At 42.0% G+C, this 22,724-nt stretch overlaps 1 protein-coding gene across 2 annotated transcripts in view; it reads left to right on the forward strand.

Annotated features, from left to right (window-relative positions):
* pelp1 (proline, glutamate and leucine rich protein 1) overlaps nt 1-22,195 on the forward strand; it is a 42,779-nt gene extending 20,584 nt beyond the window's left edge. For both annotated transcript variants that reach the window (XM_080023672.1, XM_080023673.1), the window contains 8 exons: nt 1,184-1,334; nt 1,706-1,868; nt 3,074-3,129; nt 15,191-15,324; nt 16,144-16,246; nt 17,036-18,664; nt 19,245-19,559; nt 21,534-22,195. In XM_080023672.1, coding sequence (XP_079879798.1) covers nt 1,184-1,334; nt 1,706-1,868; nt 3,074-3,129; nt 15,191-15,324; nt 16,144-16,246; nt 17,036-18,664; nt 19,245-19,559; nt 21,534-21,626 — 2,644 coding nt within the window. In that variant the 3' untranslated portion in view covers nt 21,627-22,195. The remainder of the gene's footprint in view (nt 1-1,183; nt 1,335-1,705; nt 1,869-3,073; nt 3,130-15,190; nt 15,325-16,143; nt 16,247-17,035; nt 18,665-19,244; nt 19,560-21,533) is intronic.
* The last annotated feature ends 529 nt before the right edge of the window (nt 22,196-22,724 follow it).

A 22,724-nucleotide genomic window follows, 5' to 3' on the forward strand; every position in this document is an offset into this window, starting at 1 on the left:
TATTGAGATGAACTTTTGTTATTGACCAAATACTTATTTTCCACCATAATTTGCAAATAAATTCTTTAAAAATCAGACAATGTGATTTTCTGGATTTTTTTTTCTCATTTTATCTCTCATAGTTGAGGTATACCTATGATGAAAATAACAGGCCTCTCTTATCTTTTTAAGTGGGAGAACTTGCACAATTGGTGGCTGACTAAATACTTTTTTGCCCCACTGTACATCCTCTTTGTGCCCACAAGTTAATGATCTTTGTCCATGCACCGCTCCGTGCGCTCTTTTTCTTTTTTATCCACCAGCTGAACGGGTGCAGGGACAGCTTTATGCTCATTAAATAAAAAAAAAAAAATGTTCAAACAGAAAAGAAACGAACAATCAGACACGCGCACTGCAACCCTGAAATTATCCAGACATTACCTAGACGAGCTGTAAGTGTGAACACGAATGTCCAAATCATTGTGCTGAGCATTCACAGCGAGCGAGCGGGCATGTCACATGTTGATGACGTCTCTATCATGTGCCAGTTATTTACCTTTGTACAGATCTTCGTGAACGGAACGTAGCTGCTTTGTACTTCTTTCTGCTTTCCTTTATATTCCTTTCCACTCTTTTGTTTATACTGTGGACAAATACATGGAGTATCAAGGCCAAATAAAGAAAAGTCGGTAGCCTCGTCCGCCATCTTGGGTGTGCTAAAACTCTGCAGCCTCATTGAGTCACATCCTGCCTCCTGCTCCACCCAGGCTCTGCCCGTTGTCTAAACCAATCGGAGTATTTCCACATAGTGTAAATGCGTCTGACACGGACACTCTCCGGTTGTTTGCTACATGTGTGAAAGGGCAACAATGTCCAGACCCGATTTTCCGGACCGTCCCAAGTTCATATGTAAAAGCAGCTCTAGTGTTTCACATGATATACGATGATGATTAAAATATTAAATAAAACAGTCTACAAATAGCAATAGCACTCTATCAATCTCTCTAGCTATGTCCAAAACTGGTTGTGGTCTGGAGCCCTGTTTTTATTGCTTAAGTGAACCTAAACTCTTTACTTATGCCTTGTGTGTTATTTTCTGTGTGGCATGAGTGTGTAGCCATAATTACCTGCATCAGCTGTTCATTGATCACACCTTGTTGAATGACAACTTCCTGACGTGTCTCTTTTTACCCCATTTTGTTAGCTCTGTCCGGGTGTCGGTCTACACAACCTTAAAACTCTGGATACAAGTCGGCGGAGCCTCTGCGGGTGTTCTGCAGGGAAGTGCCACCCACTCTGAACTCCTCTTCAGCCATCTGCTGTCTGACATCACCCCAGGGGCAGAGTCTGTCAAGGTAAAGTCACCCGCTGGTCAATGCCTAGGGTTTCACTCATCGTATAACCCTAAAATGAAGCTATACAGCCCCTTTACACGCATGTTAATTTGAAGAACACTTTGGCCACCTCCAAGGCCCCTTTTACACCCCTTATAATTTCCTTGGTTCTGCCCGCATTGTGATGGGCTCTCAGTATGCAGGGGAAGGGGTTATCTTCGACGATTTTCTTCCCTTATCTTCTGCGGGCCCCTCTTCCTCTGAAAGAGCGGCAAGAAGTTAGGTGACGTTTTCTGAGAGCCACCTCCAGATGTGCTCTGGATGGCAGATCATTCTCAAGATAAGATATCAGATTCAGATGGTATTTTTATCCCTGCCCATCCTTTCCCCAGCTGAGAACAGGTCAGTCAACTGTCTGCGACCGCGTGGCTTTGGGATCCAAGCCTGGCCCACGTCGGACGAAACCCTTGGCCACGGCAGATGAGAACGGGCGCTCACTCCAAAGGAAAGGAGACATCCTGGCCAACCAAGATACTTGCCTCTTAGCCCTTAAAGGTTTGTCCTTGTATGAATTTAGTGAACCTACTGGCAGAGCAATGTTTATATGGCAATATGGATTTTCTTTTCATTTCCATTCATTTGTTTTGTTAAAGCTGAACATAAATCATAATTTATGTCCAGCAATTTGGAAGGGTAACCAAACCCAAAAGCCATTTCGGCAAGCGCCATCTCCTCTCGATCTCATTGCATTTGCTGTGTGTGTGATGTTGGAGGTGTACATTTGAGCCCCCGAGGGCCATGGCAGCTATTTTTCTCAATGTCCACCAAATAGGTGCCAAATTTGAGTTTTTATGATAACCATAGTATGTTAAGGCTGATTGGGGCTGGTGTCAGAACATCACAGAGAGTGCTACCCTCTTTTCTTAAAAGAAAAAAAAGATTCACAAAATGAACAAGACAGTGCAAGAATTCTCCACCTTGTCTTCATGCTAGATACAAGATACTAGATACAATTCAGAATTATAATCTTACTAAAACTCTGGATTCCGGAATGCTTCGGGAAAGAGATTCTTTACAATAATTTGTTTTGAAGAACCACATGCATTTATTACATCCGCATAAATGCCTAACATTAAAAACAGGGAGACAAGTTGATATGGAAGTAAGGATTCCCTAAATAGACATAACAGGGTAACAGAAAAATATATTTATATATATATATAATATATATATATATTTGTATTAAATATGATCAGTACTGGTCATCAAGATGACCAGTTCTGACCTTTGTGTTACCAGTATGTAACACAAATACCCCTAAACCAAAGCACAAAAAGAGATGACCTCTGCAAATCCAGAAATATAATTACACTACATTGTGACATTTTAAGTTTCATGAAGTTTGATAGAACCATAAATTCTGTATTTCCAACCACAATTTTTCCACTTTGTAAAAATAAAAAGAATGTTCTGAAATAAAATATAGGAATTTGTTTTTCATTTAAAATATAATTTTATGGCTAGAATTTGTACATGGACTTTGATAAATGACAGAACAACGTACAATTTTTTATTTTTTTTAATTGCATACATTTTTAGACATGAGAGAGTGATCAATTCCAAAACTTACTGATGTCGCACCCAATTGAATTTGTACATGGTCAAGTTTCACTCACTTTCGCACTTTTAGAAGTTCCAGACTCTCCAAAGTTCAGAAACTACTTTTCTCTGCATCTTAAGACAAGGTTTCTTCTTTACAGTTCTACGACAGCTCATACTGATGAGTGGCCCATTGCTAAAGGAAGATGTCCACAAGGTATGTCCATTTTTGTCCTACGTGTCATCAAATAAAATGAAACCTTAGTGTTTTTCTGAGTTTAAAACATTGAGAGTACATCTTGTGAACATCCAGTCAGATTTATTTTATTTGTTTGTAAAAAATGTAAGTTAAACAGTTTATTATCAAAACTGGTTACATGCTAAATGGATAGAATATTTGAGTGATTTTAGGGATACAACGAATGCACCTGGCCACTGAAAAAATATACTCCAGTGCAAAGTTTTAGAACCCCTCCATTTTTGCGTTTTTTATTTAAATTTGCGCAGTTTAATGTCTCAATGTACTCTGATATTAAAGCATAGAAAAAACTAAACAATTGGTGATAAAATATGAAAATAAATCAAGGAATCATTTTGTTTAACAAAATGTCATTTTTGATTCCTCAAAGTAGCCACTTTTGGCAGATATAACAGCCAAACACACTCGTGGCATTCTTTTGTAGCCTGATATGGACCTATAAATAATATTTAGAATTTAGTTAAGTTGGGCGCCACCAAGTTTGTATAAAAACAAGAACAATTAATTTGGTTTATGGCCGCACAGGTGGGGACAAAGGTCCTCAGCTCTCAGGGAAGCAAGTTATTTTACATTCAGAAATTCCTAAACGATTCATCAGATAAATAATGGTATAAATAGTTTATTTATAATAATGGAGTTAAATAATATAAAAAAGGGTAAGTTAAATCACATTAAGACAGAAAGAAACATCCTGGAAATTGAAATAGTGATTGCTATGAAATTAGGGAGAGATTGACTGAGAGGGATTGTATGTAAATGAGAGGCACAATGCGTACCTGAGGGTCTCTGCGATGTTTGTGTCGCGGTTCGGAAAACATGGTTTTCCCAAGGTTCCCATTGGTCGGGGTATTAGTGCGAGGCTCTCTGTTAGTTTGCTGTGGAGGCGGGCTTTCCTCTTCGTCGTGAGGTGTTCAAAACCCTGTTCTATGATCTGAATCTTACAACCAGTCTCCTTCAATCCTTCATCACCTTAATATGTTCGTGTTTGTCTAATACATCTTGAAATAAAATACGAAATCACACATGGAATGCAAGAATATAAATGCATACGTGAATGAATCTTTGGAATGCAAGAACATAAACATACTAAAAATTAATCTTTTGGATGCAAGAAGGAAAATCGTCAAGTCTTTGAACTGCATGGATAATAATTGCACATACTGTATATTGAAATCTTGGCCTGTGGTAACACCAATGTTGGCTGCTAGGTGGCATCCAAGCTCAGCAAATGGAAAGAGCAGTTTCACTTATTTATCATACTGTGCCTTACTTTGTTATTATATCCAAAGTTGAGAGTGATATCGTTCTTTGCACAATCACGAAAGAAAGATTTTAAAGTGGTTACACATTGATTAAGATACAAATTCAGTCTGATCTAGAACAGGAACTTATGTTGAAATCCTCTCTTCACTACTGATGATTGGTGTGTCCAATCCACTCTACTAACATTAATGACTCTCACTCTGCTTTACAAATTCCTGTGATTATAAACCATAGACCCAAATCACGTAACTTCCCTGTAACAAACAGTTCAAACAGAACATAAATATAAACAAACAGAATCTAAACAATTTATTACTGGTTCGGTCAACTATCAGCCCCCCACAAAGCCTTGCACCTAGAACAATACAAATGGCTTTATTAATTGTCAGGTCACTAACTAATGAGTCATTTTTAGTTTAGCACCTTACTATATCTATAAACTGCAGTGCTCTGATTTTAATCATCACTGTCTATCGGCCACCAAAATTTAAATGTAGCTTTCTTGATGAATTCTCTGAACTACCGTCCAAGGTCTCCACTGATTATGATTGTATAATTGTCTAAGGTGATTTTAATATTTATGTTGATAATCAAATAGACCCAGATGCACAACACTTCATTAGCCTATTAGAGGCATTTGACCTCACTCAGCATGTTTCTGGACCCACCTATAATAAGGGGCATGCTCTGGACTTTGTCATATCAAAAGGACTGATCGCAACATCCATGACACTGTACCCTGTGTCATGGATGTTGCTATTTCAGATCACTGTTGCATATTTTTTGATGTGTCTGCTTTCCCTTTACAACAGAGGGGTACCCAAACAATTAAAACCTTTAACAATAATACCATTGAACAATAACAATAATACCATTGAAACCTTAAAGAGAACTATAAATGAGTTACCGTTCCTCCTCCTGTGAACAACTTCAATTAAAAAATAAAAAATATCATTGATAACATTGCACCTGCCTCAACATCCAGAAATAAACCTACCCTCCAGTAATATGACTGCTGCCATGTCTCACTTTGTCCATTTCGACATAAAAAACTAGACGCTATTGTTGGTCAGCTCAAGTCCTCCACCTGCTGCCTGGACCCTCTCCCTACCACATTTTTTAAAACAGTTTTTAACTGCCTAGCACATGTACTAGAAATTATAAACGGCTCTCTTCAATCAGGTATATTTTCTGCAGCATTTAAAACAGTTGTCATTCAACCACTCCTGAAAAAGAGCCATCTTGATGCAACAGTTATTGCTAACTTTAAAGTCCATTTCCAACCTGCCATTCCTCAGCAAAATACTTGAAAAAACAGTTTACCTTCAGCTTAACATCAAACAGCCTTTTAGACATTTATCAATCTGATTTTCGACCTCACCATTGCAGAGAATCTGCACTTCTTAAAGTTGTGAATTATTTGCACATAAACACTGATGCTAAAAAACTGTCTGTTCTTGTGTTCCTGGATCTCAGTGCTGCCTTTGACACTGTTGACCATTATATTTAATTAGCGAGATTACAAATATAGGTCTGCCTATCTGGCCCAGTTTTAAATTGCTTCAGAACCTACCTCCAGGACAGGCAATTCTTTGTGTCCATTGGAGAATTTACCTCGAACAAAGTGGATATTATATGTGGAGTACCCCAAGGTTCAATTCTTGGACCACTATTGTTTAATCTCTATATGCTCCCACTTGCACATATTATAAAGAAACACAAAATAAATTACCATAATTATGCAGATGATTCACAACTGTACATATCTATCTCCTGATGACCTACACCCCATACATTCCCTCACTCAGTGTATTAATGATATTAATGTATGGATGTCACAGAACTTTTTACAACTGAACAAAGATAAAACAGAAGTACTCATCTTTGGTGCAAAGATGAGACAGAAAGTTGCAGCTCATCTCAGTTCTGTCTCTGGAGAGCAAAAATGAAGCCAGAGATCTGGTTGTAATCATAGACGGCGATCAAAATTTTAGGAGCCAAATCAATCACATCACAAAATCAGCTTTCTAACATCTATATAGTATTTACAAATTATGAGGCTTTCTGACAAAATGCAGACTCCAGAAAATTAATGCAGAAAATTAATCCATGCATTTATAACAAGTATATTAGACCATTGTAATGGCCTATTCACCCGCCTCCCGAAATCAAGTGTGCAGCGGCTACAGTAAATCCAAAATGCAGCCTCATGCGTTCTCACTGGGACTAAAAGGTTTGAACACATTACATATTGGACCCTGTTTAAATTAGGATTGATTTTAAGATTCTGCTACTTTAATAAAGCTCTAAATAGCCTTGCACCTCAGTATATAAAAAAAATACTCAATACATACGAACAAGCAAGAACACTCAGGTCCACAAGCAGTGGTCTTTTAACGCGCGGCTCGCGAGCCTCATGCGGCTCTTTGGCTGGTTTCATGCGGCTCTTAAGGGGCTTTCACATGACAAGCGTCAAAAACGCAGAAAAAAAAAAGCGCAGCCATTCATTCCCTATTATGATTATAAAATCGCTATGATGTATCACTCGTTTTCCACCGCGGTTCACTTCCTCATTTACTCAAAGCGGACAGCAGCAGAAGTCATGTCCCATTAACGCCTGTTTTATTAGTCCTAATGCCGCGTTTACACCAAAAGAGCCGGGGCGGCGCGCCTCCATACAAAGTCAACGTATAGACGCATTCCAGGCGACTGGAACGCGTGTAACGCGGCATTAGGACTAATAAAACACCAAATAAGATTCGAAAAGCTTTGGAAGTTTATTTTCAACACTATTGAAATGTTTAGTAGTCAACATATAAGATGGATCGGCCGGTGAATTGCGTTGTGTATCCAACATCCCCGATGGAGAACTGTGAAGGCTGGAGGGGGGACAATCTGGCAACACTGATTTCTACGGTCGCGACCGGACAGTGAGATCATTTCAGTAGTAAACAATGTGTCAAGTTCGCTCTCATAATGGCAGGGAGAAAAAGCACAGCAAAACGAAAATATGAAGATGAACACAGGACGTTTTTGACAGAGTGGGAGAGTTTATATTTTTTTGTTGAACGTAATGGCAAGCCATTCTGCCTTATATGTCAGGCGTCATTAGCGCATTTCAAAACTTCAAATCTTCAGCGCCACTTCAGCTCACTCCATGCTGACATCGACCAGGAATTTCCAAAAGGGACTGAACTTCGCAAGCACAAGTTGGTCACTTTGAAAAGTCAGGCAGAAAAGCAAATACAGTTTTTCCAAAATTTACGAAGCACTCAGAGACCGTAACGCTTGCATCATATCAACTGGCTTGGAACATTGCACAGGCTAAATGAAGGGGACTTCTTTAAAAAATGCCTCAGTGACGCTGTTGAAATCTTGTCTCCTGAAGACCACAAACTAAAACGAAGTGTATCAGACATCCAACTGTCCCGCCACACTGTTGAACGCAGAATATCGGACATTAACCCGGCTTTTGAATCACAGTTGCACTCTGACCTTCAAGCATGTGAGTATTTCAGTGTCGCATTGGATGAAAGTTGTGACATACAAGACAAGCCTCAGTTGGCAATATTTGTACGGTCTGTGTCAAACGATTGTGTGATATTGTGCCATTAAAAGACAGAACCCGTGGCATAGATGTGAAAGAAACAATGATGGCTGCATTTACGAAAGCAAATCTACCCATACAGAAACTAACTGCAATAGCCACGGATGGAGCGCCAGCCATGATCGGATCTGTGAATGGGCTTGTGGGGCTGTGCAAAGCTGACCAAACATTTCCCGAGTTTTGGAATTTCCACTGCATCATCCACAGGGAGCAACTCGTGTCTAAATCATTGAATTTAGACAACGTCATGAAGCCTGTGATGGAAATCGTCAACTACATCCGCACACATGCGCTTAACCACAGGCAATTCAGGAATCTTATCGCTGAGCTGGACCAAGGGCTTCCAGGTGACCTGCCGCTGCACTGCACTGTGAGGTGGCTGTCAAAAGGCAAGGTACTCTCTCGCTTCTTTGAGCTTTTGGATGCCATGAAACTGTTCATGGAAGAGAAAGACAAGGACTATCCAGAGCTCTCGGAGTGGATTATGGATCTGGCCTTTTTGGTCGACTTGCTGTGTCACTTGGACAGACTGAGCCTGACCCTGCAGGGTAAGTTAAAAATGCTGCCTGACCTGGTGCAAAGTGTGTTTGAGTTTGTCAACAAACTGAAGCTGTTCAAGACGCATATTCAAAAGGGAGATTTAACGCATTTTCCCACTCTGCTAAAAGCCAGCGGGCAAGGCACCAGCGCCGCCCTGAAAAAGAAAAGAGACAGATATGCAACACTGATTGAAAACCTGCACGAAAGCTTTGTGACCCGGTTCCGTGATCTACAACTGAAAAGGCCACAGATTACGTTCCTCGTCGACCCATTTAATGCGGATACGGACTGTTTGAAAGCCTCGCTCGTCACAGATGAGGCTACGGCTGAGTTGGAGATGATCGATTTTTGTGAGGAGGACCGACTGAAAGCTGCTTTAAGGGAAGGGACCATTGAGTTCTGGAAAAGTGCGCCAATGGAAAAATACCCCAATGTCAAACGGGCTGCGCCTAAGATTCTGTCAATGTTTGGGTCAACATACATCTGCGAGTCTTTGTTTTCTAGCCTAAAACATGTGAAATCAAAGCATCGATCTGTTCTGCCTGACACCCATGTGAAAGAATTGCTTCGAGTGGCAACAACGGAATACAAGCCAGATTTGAAGAGGATTGTTCAAGACAAGGAATGCCAGAAGTCCCACTAAGCAACATGCATAGTAAGAGAAAAACGCTATTGTTAATTATTATATTTTTGTTTGTGGACTTGGTTGAAGTGAGAGGCATACCGCGGAAACGCAGTACTTTCATTTAGGAGTCCTGGCTCAATGGTAGCGGCTTTGAACTCGAGATCCGATAGCGGGTTCGATCCTCGTAACCACACATTTTCTAGTCCCAGGTATATGTGGATGGCCAAAGCACCGGATCGTGTATGGTAGGCAAGAGCCAAAACTGATTCTTAAAGGTTAGGGTTTAAGGGACACTATTGAATAAATTGACCCAACATGAAAAAAATACATCCTTATCATTAAACTCGAAGTCCAATTCCTCCCTCTATGAATAAATAAACAACAGTACTTTTTGAACTGAGAGTTCATGTGTGTGAGACAGTGCACACAATGTTATATTTTTGTTTGTGGACTTGGTTGAACTGAGAGTTTGTGTGTGTGAGACAGTAACTAACTGGCCTGTGGTCTTAGTAATCCATCCATCCATCTTCAAACGATTATCCTTAGTCGGGTTGCGGGGGCTAGGAGTCAATTTCTGTCATTGTCATGTTGGTGTGTGACATTTACAATAAATCTGGCTGAGCAGAGGTCTGTGTGAGTGTGTGTGTGTGTGTGTGTGTGTGAGGAAGGGCTGGGGTGGTGTTCATGTGTGCCCATGTGTATGATGTGGCTCTTTGCAGTAACACAGTTAAAAAAGTGGCTCTTAGTCTCTGACTGGTTGGCCACCCCTGCTCTAAAGCATGGGAGGCTGCCTTCTGTATCTATGCCCCAAGTAGATGGAATGATGACCTGAGGCCCCCACACTGAACACTTTTACAAGCAGGTTAAAAACCTTGCTGTTCACTTGTGAGGCGTGTGTTGTGTATGCTGTGAGAGTTGTTTATTTTGACTGTTCTTGTGGTTGCACAGACGATTTATATATTTTCTTTGATTGTATTTCTCTGAAGCACATTGTGTTGCCCTGGTATGAAATGTGCTTTATAAATAAAGCTTGGTAAGTATAGCAGCTTGGTTAATGGGGCTACCATAGTAGAATAATTCTCTATCCAGTCTGAACTACCCCTGTCACTCCCAAAAAGGTCATCATGTCCCTTACTGTGCATGGTCTTTGGAGATTCCTTCCAACTGAGAGGGAGATACTTGTTTATGTCCCTTTTCTAGTCTTCCTAGATGTTCTACCTTGTCCTGGCAATATTGTAATTTTTTCAACGAAGCTTTATGGCCTTGTTGTGCCAAACTAATCAACAGAGCTTTAGTCTGTGTGGCATGTTTCCAGGTCTAATGAACACAAGATGAAATAATCTACATGTATCTATACAATATAATATATTATATATTCTACATGTCATCTACATGTAATGATATAATCGACATGTACTGTATTGCTGTATTTGTGATTCATCAGACAGATCCTCAAAATCTTCTGTCAATGCTTTGTTAAAAATGTGGGGGCTATGCTTAAAGCCTTGGGGCACCTTTGTGTATGTATAGGACAGGTTGCTATATGTGAATGCAAATAGATGTCTCCTTGAAAGGCTAAGGGGCACACTAGAAGAATGCTGAACAAAGATCAATTTCTGTAAAGCATTTGGCATCCCGGGGAACATTTGAAAGCGGTGTGTGTGAGTTTGGTACTTCTGATTGATACTTTTCTACTACTTAAGTTACTGCTCTTAGGTCATGTCCTAATCGGTACTTTTCTTTTTCTGCTTTGAGGACTGGTAGTATAGGGGTGTTGCTAACGGGGTGGGGTTCAGGTATAAGCACTTCAGCTTTCAAAAATCCTGATATTGTTTTAGAAATTCCTTTCTCAGCTTGTTGTTTAAGGGGGTACTGCATTTTCCATAGTGGCCTACAGCCTGTTTTAGCTTGATTTCAGCGGGTTAATCCTACGTCCGTGTCATGTTGTGACCATAGGTTTGCAGGCACAGAAGCCATCATTTTGTCTTTCAAATTCAAGGTTTGGTTTGAACATTCAGAGGCTTGTGGATGCCTCACTTGGGGTTGTATTGAGCCTGATGCAGAAATCATTATCTTGATATAATTTCCATCCACGCCGTACCAAATTAGTTTATTCTAAGTTGTGTTATATGTCGCCTGGGAGGCTTCTTTTTTCATTGGGCCCAAATGTTTCGGTTCGTATCTTGGGCTTACATAAATAGTAATGTGTGGACTACCATTCTTGATGTGCAATTTCTTCGTCAACTAAGAATTCACTACCACCATGGCTGCTCCTTGTTTACACATTATAATGGAGTTGGTCACTAGCTGTACCTCCTTGGGTTGGTTGGTAACAGCAGTTCTGGTTGGCCCTCGCCTACATTCTTGAAATACAATAAATACCGAGTGCCGTGAAGAAGATTACTTGGAGGTAATGCTAGAGGGAGATTTGCTTGTATAAACCTGTCCCATTTATGTATTTATTCAGAAAATTGTTGATGAATGTTCCCCAACCAATACACAATGTTCTCTTTAACTTTTCTTATAGCCATTATACCTCCCATAAAATGCTGCGTATCTACTAGAAAACCTTGAGAGATACATAGAATAGTACAGCCCAGTTTACATAGAAAATCTCTTCCGAGAAGGTTCAAAGGTGTTTGGTTGGATATCAGTACAGGAAAGGTGATAGTCTTATCTTTATATCTTAAAGGAACTGGTCTGGAGGTTGGTATCAGCTGCTTTGTCCCTGTAAGTCCTACGGTCTTGACAAATTGTCCCGATCTGGGGAGGTGTGTGGCAACATTAGGTCCCACACAGGTGTATGCAGCTCCCGAGTCTGCCATTGCCTGTATGGGTTTTTCTGCCAAGTGAACCTGCAGCATTAGTTCTTCATCAGAGCTCGTTGTTGTGATAGCAAACTGATGACCTCCCTTTGGACCCTAGCGGCATCCCTAGTATCCATTTTGCAGCCCTCGCCAGGGGTTGATGGGGCCTGTGTGCGGGGCGCTTGATTGTCCTTGTTGCTGTTGGCACTGATATTGTCCAAGTGCATCGTTTTCCCATGGATTAATCCTGCCATTCCTCCTGGTATGTCCTGTCTGTCCACACCCCCAACATCTTGGTTGGATTTCTGCTCCCTGGTAGGTGTAGGGTCTACCTCGGCCTCTTGTTGTTGGTGGGAATATCTGTTGGTCCCCCCTGGTTGTTATACTATGACTATGACTATGACTATATACCGGTGGATTAAATAGTTGCGGGCAGTGACCTGAGGAGCTTGCTGGGGATTGGGGTTCTGATTTCTCTTTTTTTCTGCTGTAAGTTGCTGGTGAGTGAGCTTCTGCATTCTCCTCATCTTGTTGCTTCAGCTTCTGTTGGAGATTTCTATATTCTGTCACTGCATGTACTACGTGATCCGTGAATTGTGGGGTTTGTATAGCCCTCCCACCTCGTTCATCCGGCTCTGGGCTTGTGTTGGCAGTTCATCTATTACCCTTCCACGGAGAGTAGCCTGGTTGGACGCCTCCATGTCTGGGTCTGTTCCTGTCTGTTTGATCTACTCTCTCCTGGTGATATGAACATAGGCTTGTGGGCTTCCCATGTCTTTTAATGGGGTGGTGGTAATGACATCGGGGTTGATACGGTTTGGGTAGTTCGCTCTTTGTCCCATCCATAGGTGATTACGGGGATGGCTACCACAACCAGAAGCCTGTAGAAGTTCTTCCATTTCCAGCTTTCAAAGAGTTTTTCCCAGTAGCGCTTTCATATCTCCAATGGCCAGTAGTACACCCACTGTCTTGTCTTCAAACAACGTTATCCACTGGCTGGCTCCTGCTAGAATGCTGTGTAGGCGTTGGGCCAATCCTTCCAAATCCATGGATCCCCATCGAATATAATTGAGATTTTGTTCCTTCGCCAGCAGGGGGAGCTGGTGTCTTGAGGCAGGCAAGCCTAAATCTCTGGGCGGGCTTGTCAGGACCAATGTTGCATAAACCACTCCTTTTTCTCATTCCGCTTCCTCTGCTCCCATATCTAATGTTAGCAGTAAATGTGTCAGCTGCCTCACTTCCTCCTCCCTTCTCTGTCTATTTTGTCGTACATTCTTTGCTGTCTTCAATATGCCTCTCGAGGTCACACGTGTGTGAAGGTTTTGTTTAATTCCATCTCCGCCTCTCTGAGTTGAGTTGTTTTTGCCTCTTGTTTACATTCCTCTTCTTCTCCAAAATATTGTCTGTTCCCTTCTTCACCATTTTCCAGATCCTCTGCCACTTTCATCACTTTCTCCCTCTCCCTCCCCCTAATTTGTTCCTTGTCATGTTTGTGATATCCTATTGCTGTTTTATTACTTTTGGCTTTGTTTTAAAAGTTCTTCCATTACTCAGATTAAATATATTTCCCACCAGCTTGCCCCCTAAACTTTCACATCGTTCCCTTAACTCTTCTTCGCTAGGGTACAGACTTCCTGTTTGTAACCCTAACCCTAACCCTTTTTCTGGGTGTAATTCTTAGTTTCTTAGTTGTTTTTTATTGCTTTTCACCACCTTTATTTATTATTTTAATTTATCTGTGCTTTGGTTGGTTCATGCAGACCTGACGCTCACCCTAAAATGCCCACCTTATTTTGTTCTTTTTCAGCGCCCCATAGGTTCAGATAGCTTTAATGCTATTTATCTCTGGTATTGCTTCAAAGACTCATATAGGGGTTCATTTGTTCCCCAAAAGATTAGATCTCCTGTTGAACAGACTAATTTAATTTGTATAAGTGCCAGAATGCAGGATGAGAAGTGTCCACTCCTACCGGCCACATTTGTCACATGTCGGGAACAAATGTGGAGATCCAGAGAGCGTGCGCTACTCCTTCCCACCCAACACCTCTTCAGAATTTATATAGTCATTATTCTTGCCCTACTCTTTCTTCTATTATTCTCTAAATTGTACCAGCAAACTAAACCAGAAATTCTGTTAAAAACGAACACATGCAAATGGTGACCCCTTTCCTTGTTTGTTTCTTAATAATATCTTGTTCTATGTAATATCCCAGTTTCTGAGGCATAAATCTTTTTTGTGTATTTCTATCTCTCTTTTGTTTTTGCTTCAAGACCAGTTTAGGCTATTTTATTATCAGTTTGCTTTTTAGAGGGTTTGTAAGAAATCAACAGAAGTTTGGACACCTGAAGGAATTGTTTGCATCCACTTTAAAGGCTTAATTAACTTCAACTGCTGCAGAACAGCTGTAAGTTGTTAACCCAATACTTTTATCCTGAAAGGGGGCTTTTTTTCTTTTTTTTTTAACTCTGAAATTGACATTCAGTTTTTGCTAACTATACATTTTTTTTAAAGGAGGGGCCTCTGACAGTTTACCGCTTACCTTTGTACCATTACAGATTATTTATTCACTGGCATTATGGTGGTTAAATAAAAAAGGAATAATCGGGGTGCTCTAACATTTTTGACCAGTAGTGTATTTGACTGAATACGGAAACATGCAAAACAGTAATAATAGTAAAAATAATTTTGACAAAATATGCCCAGTTGTATTTAATTAAATTTATTTTTGTGAAGCACTTTGTGACTGTCTTGAGCAGTGACAGATACATAAACTTTACTTACGTACAAACTGAAAATGTAATTTATCCCAAAGTTGATGTCTGTCTCACACTAAAGCAAGCCCAGAACTTTAAGAGTAAGACCTGTTAAAACTGTGAAGTGAAAGTGAAGTTGGGCCATTGAGCAAATATTGTCAAACTGAGAGACATTGGCTGGAAATAATAAAATAGCACCGTACAGTATATAACAGTATAAACAGGAACAAAATGAATTCAAATTGTCAACATGCTAGAGAATACGAAATCTGACATTTGCCTGCAAACATAATACCGTATTTGTACACTAAACATTGTTTTGCATTTCTGGATAGTTTTGCAAGTAATCGTCCTAAACTGCAGGAATTCATTTTGCCGAGCAGAGTGCAGAATTAATGTTTTTACTCTCGCTCTCTCTCATAGCGTCTCCATGACATAGTACTTCCACTATGTGTGCGCCTCCAGCAACAAAAGTCAAGTGATATTGGCGCTGCTGATGTTTGGGGTGGTTTCAGGGGTCAGTATGCCAGTGCTCTGTCCCGCAAAGAACTCTACAGGTAAGGAGCATTAAAGGATATGTTCACTCACTTTTCAAGACCTCATTAAAATGTTGGTTCCCGTCATTTTATAACTGGTCTTCTGTTCTAAATGATAGAACTACTTCGCTGAGCCTTTACACTGCTGCTGCTTCTCACTGTGCCTAAATCCGGTCCAATGAGGCAGGCCTTAAAACAAAAAACCCCAAAACACCATTTTGAAAAACTGGAAGCTCGCAATGAACTCGCAAAAATGTATTTTTTATTTACTTAGTCTTATTTTATTTTATTTTATATTATATTATTCACCAATTGCATTACGTTTTAGGAATCAGTTAGTTTCAGTTAGTTAGATAGGTAGAAATTAGGCAAGCTATTGGGTTCAGTTTAGAACTTATTGTGCGTAATCTCCGGGCGCATTGCAATGACATTTCACTGCATATATGTATGAACGTATGTATGTGACAAATAAACCTCTTGAATCTTCAACAAGGTTGTGTCATGAAGAGTTGTAATTGATGGGAACCAACATTTTAATCAGGCCTAGGTCGAAAATTTAGCAAACATGATTTACCTGTGTGTGTGTGTGTGTGTGTTGAGATTTGTATTTATTTCCTAGTTACGTTCGACCATTTTGCTATCAGTGACATGCCTACCGTGGGACAGCTAAGGCCAGTCAGTTGTTCCGGATATCTACAGCAGTTTTCATGCACGGCGTGTGTAACAAATATGTGACAAGATGTAACTGGAGTTGCGAGGTTCATCAACAAGGTCCTGGTGATTGTACCAGGTTGTTGTAATTTAATCATCATTCCTTATGCCGATGCTGCTGATTGTCAGGTTACTGCTCGCCCTTGTCATGGTTCCTTCATCCCGATGGCCCCCACCACTCAGCTGTGCTGTCTCCATTCTGAGCCATGGGCGCAGGGACCGCAACCTTCAGGTGAGAGGGCATGAGTGCAACGGTTCAGGCCACCTCTTGAACGGTTGATGTACAAGAAGTGATATTTTACAGACTGAGTAGGCATGGTATAAATGCATTTGTTACTTGAAAACATAATATATACCCAACTGTATTTCATTCTGAGCCCTCATATTTCCTATTGCATCCTAGTGGATACATACCCCAACCAAAAGTTAGTCCCACTTGTGACATTCAGTGTGATGGTTACTGTAGATAGGGACGGCATGCAATTGACTAGCAATTTACCACTCAAATATCAGTGTCAGCATTGCATTTCATGATTTTGTAGTAAATATTAAAGTTAATTCCTATTTTGGAGCATTGACTATGCATGCAAGGCTATGCACTAGACCTCACACATGGCTGGGCCTTGCCATCTCTCTCAGAAGTCATCTTTCAAAGTTTCACATGTCTCATTCTGTGGAGGAAAAAAGAAAAAGGTAATACATTATCTCAACCTCAGTGTGTTTCAACTGCTGTGCCACAGCGAAAATCCCGTAAAAGCTCATCAGGTGTGCAGTGAACATTTTTCAAATTCCACACATAAATAATGGGAATTAGCTCTCGTGTTCCAAGATCAAAGGCAGTAATTCATCACTTCCGGTACAGTTACACATATTTTAGTGGTTAAAAGAATAGTGGCGTGCCGTGTTATTAATTAATTGTAAAAAAGTGTGCCCCGGAAGAAAAATGGTTGTGAAACATGGCTGTAGTTAGAATGATAATGGTATTCAGGGTACTCAGACCCTCCTCACTTTCTCTTCGCAGGTGTCGTCATTTTGCTGCGAGGCCCTGACAATCTGCAACTGCCTCCTTCACCCACGCACACCATCAATTTCCCTCCCTTTGCCCTCACTCACTCTGAAACCCACCTCTGCTGCCCACGTCATCCCCCAGGCTCAGGGACCCCCCTCGGGACTGACTCTCCCTACCTTGTTGGGGGGACCTCCACCCGGGCCTGCCTTTCCGACCCGTCACGCCGTTGGCCTGGGCCCAGCAGCCCTGCTTGGCTCTCTGGAGAACCACCTCTCCATAGTTCCCTCACTGCCTGGCCAGGCTCCAACACAAGCTGACATGCTCCTATCGCCCCATGCCCATCACCAGCAGGACCTAGGTGGCCTGGGGCCTCCAGAGGGCCAGCGGCCTGTGTTTGTGCGCTACGATAAAGAGGAGGTGGAGGACGTGGAGATCTCCCTGGCCAGCGACTCGGACGACAGCGTGGTGATTGTTCCCCCGGGGATGCTACATGCAGAGACCCAGCAGGAGGACACAGCAGCGGCAGCAAACACTGCACAGAACCTGGCCTCTGTTGCGCCGGGGGGAGGCGGAGTCCCGTTACCTGGAGGGGAGAGCTGTGTCGCCACCATGACGGTCACAGCGACCATTGATGGCACATTGCTCCCCAACGAGCTTCCTAACGAGCTCCCTTCTAACTCCTCCCTCCTCCCCACATCAGGAAACAACACCTCCGTGAACTCTTTCCCCCCGTCCACTGTCTCTCTGGTTTCCTTGGTGCCTTCGCTGAGCTCAGCCAGCCTTGCGGTCCCCACCAGCGGCCTGGGGGAGCCGCTGCCAGGGGGCGCTCAGCTGCAACAGATGTTGATGCAGCCCCCCACACCTAGCCAGCCAGGTGCCATGGCGCTGCCAATGCAGCAGTTCCATAATCAGATGGCCCAGCAGGGTAGACACCTGCATCCACACCACCATCCACACTCAGCACCGCCTGCCGGAACCCAGGACTCTGCTGTGATCAACATCAACAGCTCTGATGATGAGGAAGAGGACATGGAAGATGAAGATGAGCTGGGTGAGGAGGAAGAGGAAGAGGAGGAAGAAGGGATGGAAGAAGAAGAAGAGGAGGAGGAGGAGGAAGGCAGTGACTTCCCAGAGGAAGACTTCTACGACGGGGAGGAGTTTGAGGACTACGAGGAGGGTGAGGAGCTGGAGGAGGAAGACGAGGAAGAGGAACAGCAAGACGGAGACTTGCCTCCACTCGAGGGGATGGATGATGGGAGGGGAGGGGTGGCAGGGGTGGAGGGGGTTGAGGGGGTTGAGGGGGCATCCATAGCAGAGGGAGAGCCAGAGGGTGGCATAGAGGAAGTCCAGGCCAATACGGTGGCGTTTGGGGGGGAGGAAGGTGCCAAAGTGCAGGAGGTAGAGAGCATCGGCGTCTTGGAAGAGCCCAGGGAGGACGAGAGCGAGAGGATGTATGACCCCACCATGCCTCAGATCCTGTGCGTCACAGGCGGAGGCCTGGAGGAGGGGGAGCAGGGTAGCGCAGAAGTAGACGAAGCAGGGGCTGGAACGCAGCAAGATGAAGAAGAGCAGTGGGAGCAGGGGGCCAACAGTGCAAAGCAAAACTCCTTGGACGAAGCAGCTCCAGGCGTAAAACAAGAGGTATCTTGGATGGATGTATATAAATTTGAGATGCTTGAAGATGTATTTCCCTGATTTTGAAGGAGGAAGGCTAGTTGAACACTTCTGCACTCACCCACCGACATAATAATTATTATACAGGCCGTGGCTATCTCAGTACTGGACATACAGGGATGAAACTGACATTCTCACCTCAATTTCTTTTCTATACACATTACTTTTCATACATTGGATATAATGAGTTGCATATGCATTTAAAACTATTCAGATCAAAGATTTACACCTTTATTTTCACTCGTCATGAAGACGATTACTTGGATGTATATAAATTAGAGGTGCTTGAGGGTATATTTCCCTGATTTTGAAGGAGAACACTTCTGCACTCATGCACTGACATACAGGGATGAAACTGACATTCTCACCTCAATCTGGGTCGACAAAAAGCTAAAATTTCCCAAACTACTAAACTCCCAAAGGGTATCTAGAGATGCGCTACTTACAGTATGTATCACAATTTCGTAGTGAATACCACATAACATTTTGGAGACTCAAAACGCTCGATGCTGGAAACCAACTTGACGTGATACCTTTTTCTTAATAGGAGCGAGAGTCCGAGGCCACACAGGATGAGACAGCCTGTGAAGGAAAGCAGTCAAACCAACAAGAGGAGCGACCTAGAGCTGAACCAGAGCAAAGCAGCACCCTCAAAAATGAAGAGGGCCTAGCGGGGCAGAGCCAGGGTGCTGCTGTGGGGACAGACGGGGAGCAGGGAGTGGACGTAGAGGGGGCAGCAGAACTAGAACCAAAAGAAGGTCAAGCAGGAGGAACTGGGAGCGGTGAAGATGGGAAGGGGGTGAAAAGGAAGAGAGATGAGCAGACGGAGGAGGAGGCTGGAAAAGGCACAGAGAAGAAAAAGGTGAGACGTTTCCCTCACCCATCTGGTTTTGTTTTCTTCTCATTCAGGTTAGAAATTAACATTAAATGTTCCTGTTCCATCCATATATTGATATTTTCATACTTTTTTTGAACTGTCCCAATTGCCCAACAAATGTATGCACTTTAATATTTCTTATTCCCTGAAATGAGACATTGGACTAACTACAGTGTATTCAAGTGTATTAAAGGAAAATACCACATTCTTAAGAATTAAAGCTAAAGCCTAGAATACCTAATATCCCACACCAGCTTGCTGGTGGCTAAAAAAAGACCAATAACGCAAGGCAATAAAGCCCAGTTGCCGTGAAGACAGTTGAAACCGCACAATTGGGCTCAGATAAACAACTTAGAGTGGTGGTAGATAGCAATTTTGAGGCCTTGCCACAGACATTCAATGGGGTTCATTGATATCCATTTTCAATGTTTTAACCACTTCCAGCATTGGTATGGTCATGTGCTTAGGGTTGTTCCTGCTGAAAGAGAAATGCAAATCATTCCCCAGTTTGAAGATTTCTGGCTGAGAGTAGTAGCTTTCCAACCATCCTTGACCATATTGCCAGTCCCTGCTGCTGAAAAGAACTCCATACCATGATGCTATACATTACAAAGCTATTGAACTTTGTAATTTTAAAAATGTGAATAAAAATTAAAAAAGCTCCCATTTTGAAATTAAAAAGCTGTGCAAAATGTAGATTAAAATTAAGCATCTGTTTTCATTCAAAGATGACCTCTGGTCAGGGTTCAAAGGACAATATCTCAGGTAATGAGTTAGGGTTAGGGGTGAACATCTGAAATCTCTCTCGGGAATGTGATTGTGTTTTTTGTGATGTTTACGCCATCTCATGGTGACACACTGCAGTTGAATAAATGGCCGTGTTTACAGTCTAAATTAAACACGCCCTGTCAGGACACATGAGAAGGAGGGGGAATTCCAGCCGATTGGGAGCCGCCTGGTGGTTAGCTGGAAGCTGGTTGCAATTCCGCTGTCAACCAGCTGGAAGAGCCCTCTTTAAGTGGCTCCTACTGTATATTGAGCATCAACCAAAGAAAAAAGTCCAACTAATGATATGTCTGTTGCCTCATCCACCAGCTTGGGTGTGCTGTAAAACTCTGTGATATGTCTGTTGCCTCGTCCACCATCTTGGGTGTGCTGTAAAACTCTGCAGCGTCATTGTGTCACGTCCTGTCTCTTGCCTATTCTCCCCAGGCAGGTCCTCTAATCAGGTCTGGAAATTATCCAGACATTGTCTGGAGTGCATGTGTGAAAGCAGCTCAAGAATAGGAGAGTTTGAGAGCATTCCTAACCCATTAGGTCTTCCCAGTAGATGGCGTTTAGGCAGCTTTAATAATTACTGTGTATTATTATTATTATTGTTGTTATTATTGTTATTTATTATTATTATTATTATTATTATTATTATTATTATTATACTAGGGCATATATAGTACATTCTTAACAACACATATTGGCTGCTGCTTAAAAGGAAAAAGATTGTTTAGATCTTTATCCAGATGATCTCTCAAGTTGATTGTTGTCAGGCATTCAAAACCCCACCCGCAAATATGTGCGCTTGTCTGTGAAGCGCATTAATAATTATGCTCAACTTAATTGTGACCTTATTCTGAGATATCATTTGGATAGAGATGGAATCGTTCTTGTGACTATCTTGTAGAGAAGCGATTACACCGTCTAAGGTCCTGTGCACTTCCTGCCATGATGAAAAGTATTTATAAACATTACTTTGGAACAGCAATGTTTGAAACTCAATTTGAAGATTGTTGATATATCCTCAACGTGAAGTATATAAAAACAAACATTCATGCAAATCGCTGGTTTCCCTCTTAACTCAAAATCGTTTTGGATTTTCTGCAGTGCGGCAAATTTGAATGTAAGTCACTTTTTCATTTTCTCTCCCTCTCCTCTGCATGTCTCCTGACTGTTTCTATCTGTCAGGTTGATGATGAAGCTATGGCCTCCATGTTGGCCGACTTCATTGACTGTCCACCTGATGACGAAGAGGTCACATCTGGATCGAGCCACCAATAAAGAAGTTGGCCAAGTATGGATTAAAGACTCTTTAAGCACCTTGCCAGATCTTCAAATGTCTGGTGGTGTTCTCTTGTCAAGTGTTTGGTACACTGCTATCAAAGAATATTCTCCCAGCCACCCAAAGTACTTCACTTGTTCAAATCAAAATTCAAATCATGACTTGAGGTCTGGGTTACATTTTTTGGGGGGGGGGGCGGTTAATGTTTTGAGTGGGGCCATCATTTTACATGTTAACTGTAAATATCTCATTCAGAAGCATGATTAGGTACGGTAACGCTACCGCTTTGGATACTTGAGACCAAATCTCATGTGGATACTATATTTTGTTAAGTATGTGCCCTCCCCCAGCTGAATTACTTGGAACATTTTTTTCAAACTTCTACATATAAAATCCTTGCTTCAGTCCAACAAACTAGCTTAGTCCCTCTGTTAATCTTGGAGGGGTATCTTAAACTACTATTGCCTGTTAATGTTTGCTTCACATTGTGTCTTGGAGTTGGGTACATTGTGGTTTTCTGCAAGTTTTTGTTCAGTGTGTGGTCTGTTTTGTATCCCTGAATCTTCTACGTTGCAAAATAAACAGCAATGAACCCACGGTAATATACATCATGTGTTTTTTCATTCTAGACTTGAGCAGGGAACATTTATTTCACCTTTGGCGTGCGCTGTCGACATACAAGTGACCCCCGAGAAGGAGCATCGATATCAACAAATAGGAAATCTTAAAGCTAGCATGACACCCACTATATTAGATGAACTGCAAATGTATTGTTATTCTTTCAGCCTCTCAAAGTCCTCATTCCCCCCACTCTTACACTGGAAGCAAAAGGTCAGGAGCCACCAGGTGGTTAAGCTGGGGCCAGATTACGGGACTCATTCAATCATGGATGACAATAGAAAAAATTAGACAGTGCACATTTAAATATCACAGATTTTCAGTCTCTGCACACACAAACTGCTGTCTTTGAGGAGCACGCAACTAAAGATAGAGCAGTCGGACACAGTTTTGTGGTGCTCTAGTACTGGTGAGAACGTATTTCCCCTGCCATATTTTGACACCAAAACGAACCTTGCTACGCAAAGTCAGCACCGGAT

This window comes from Zeus faber (genome assembly GCF_960531495.2).
Source record: "Zeus faber genome assembly, chromosome: 22".
Lineage (NCBI taxonomy): Eukaryota > Metazoa > Chordata > Actinopteri > Zeiformes > Zeidae > Zeus > Zeus faber.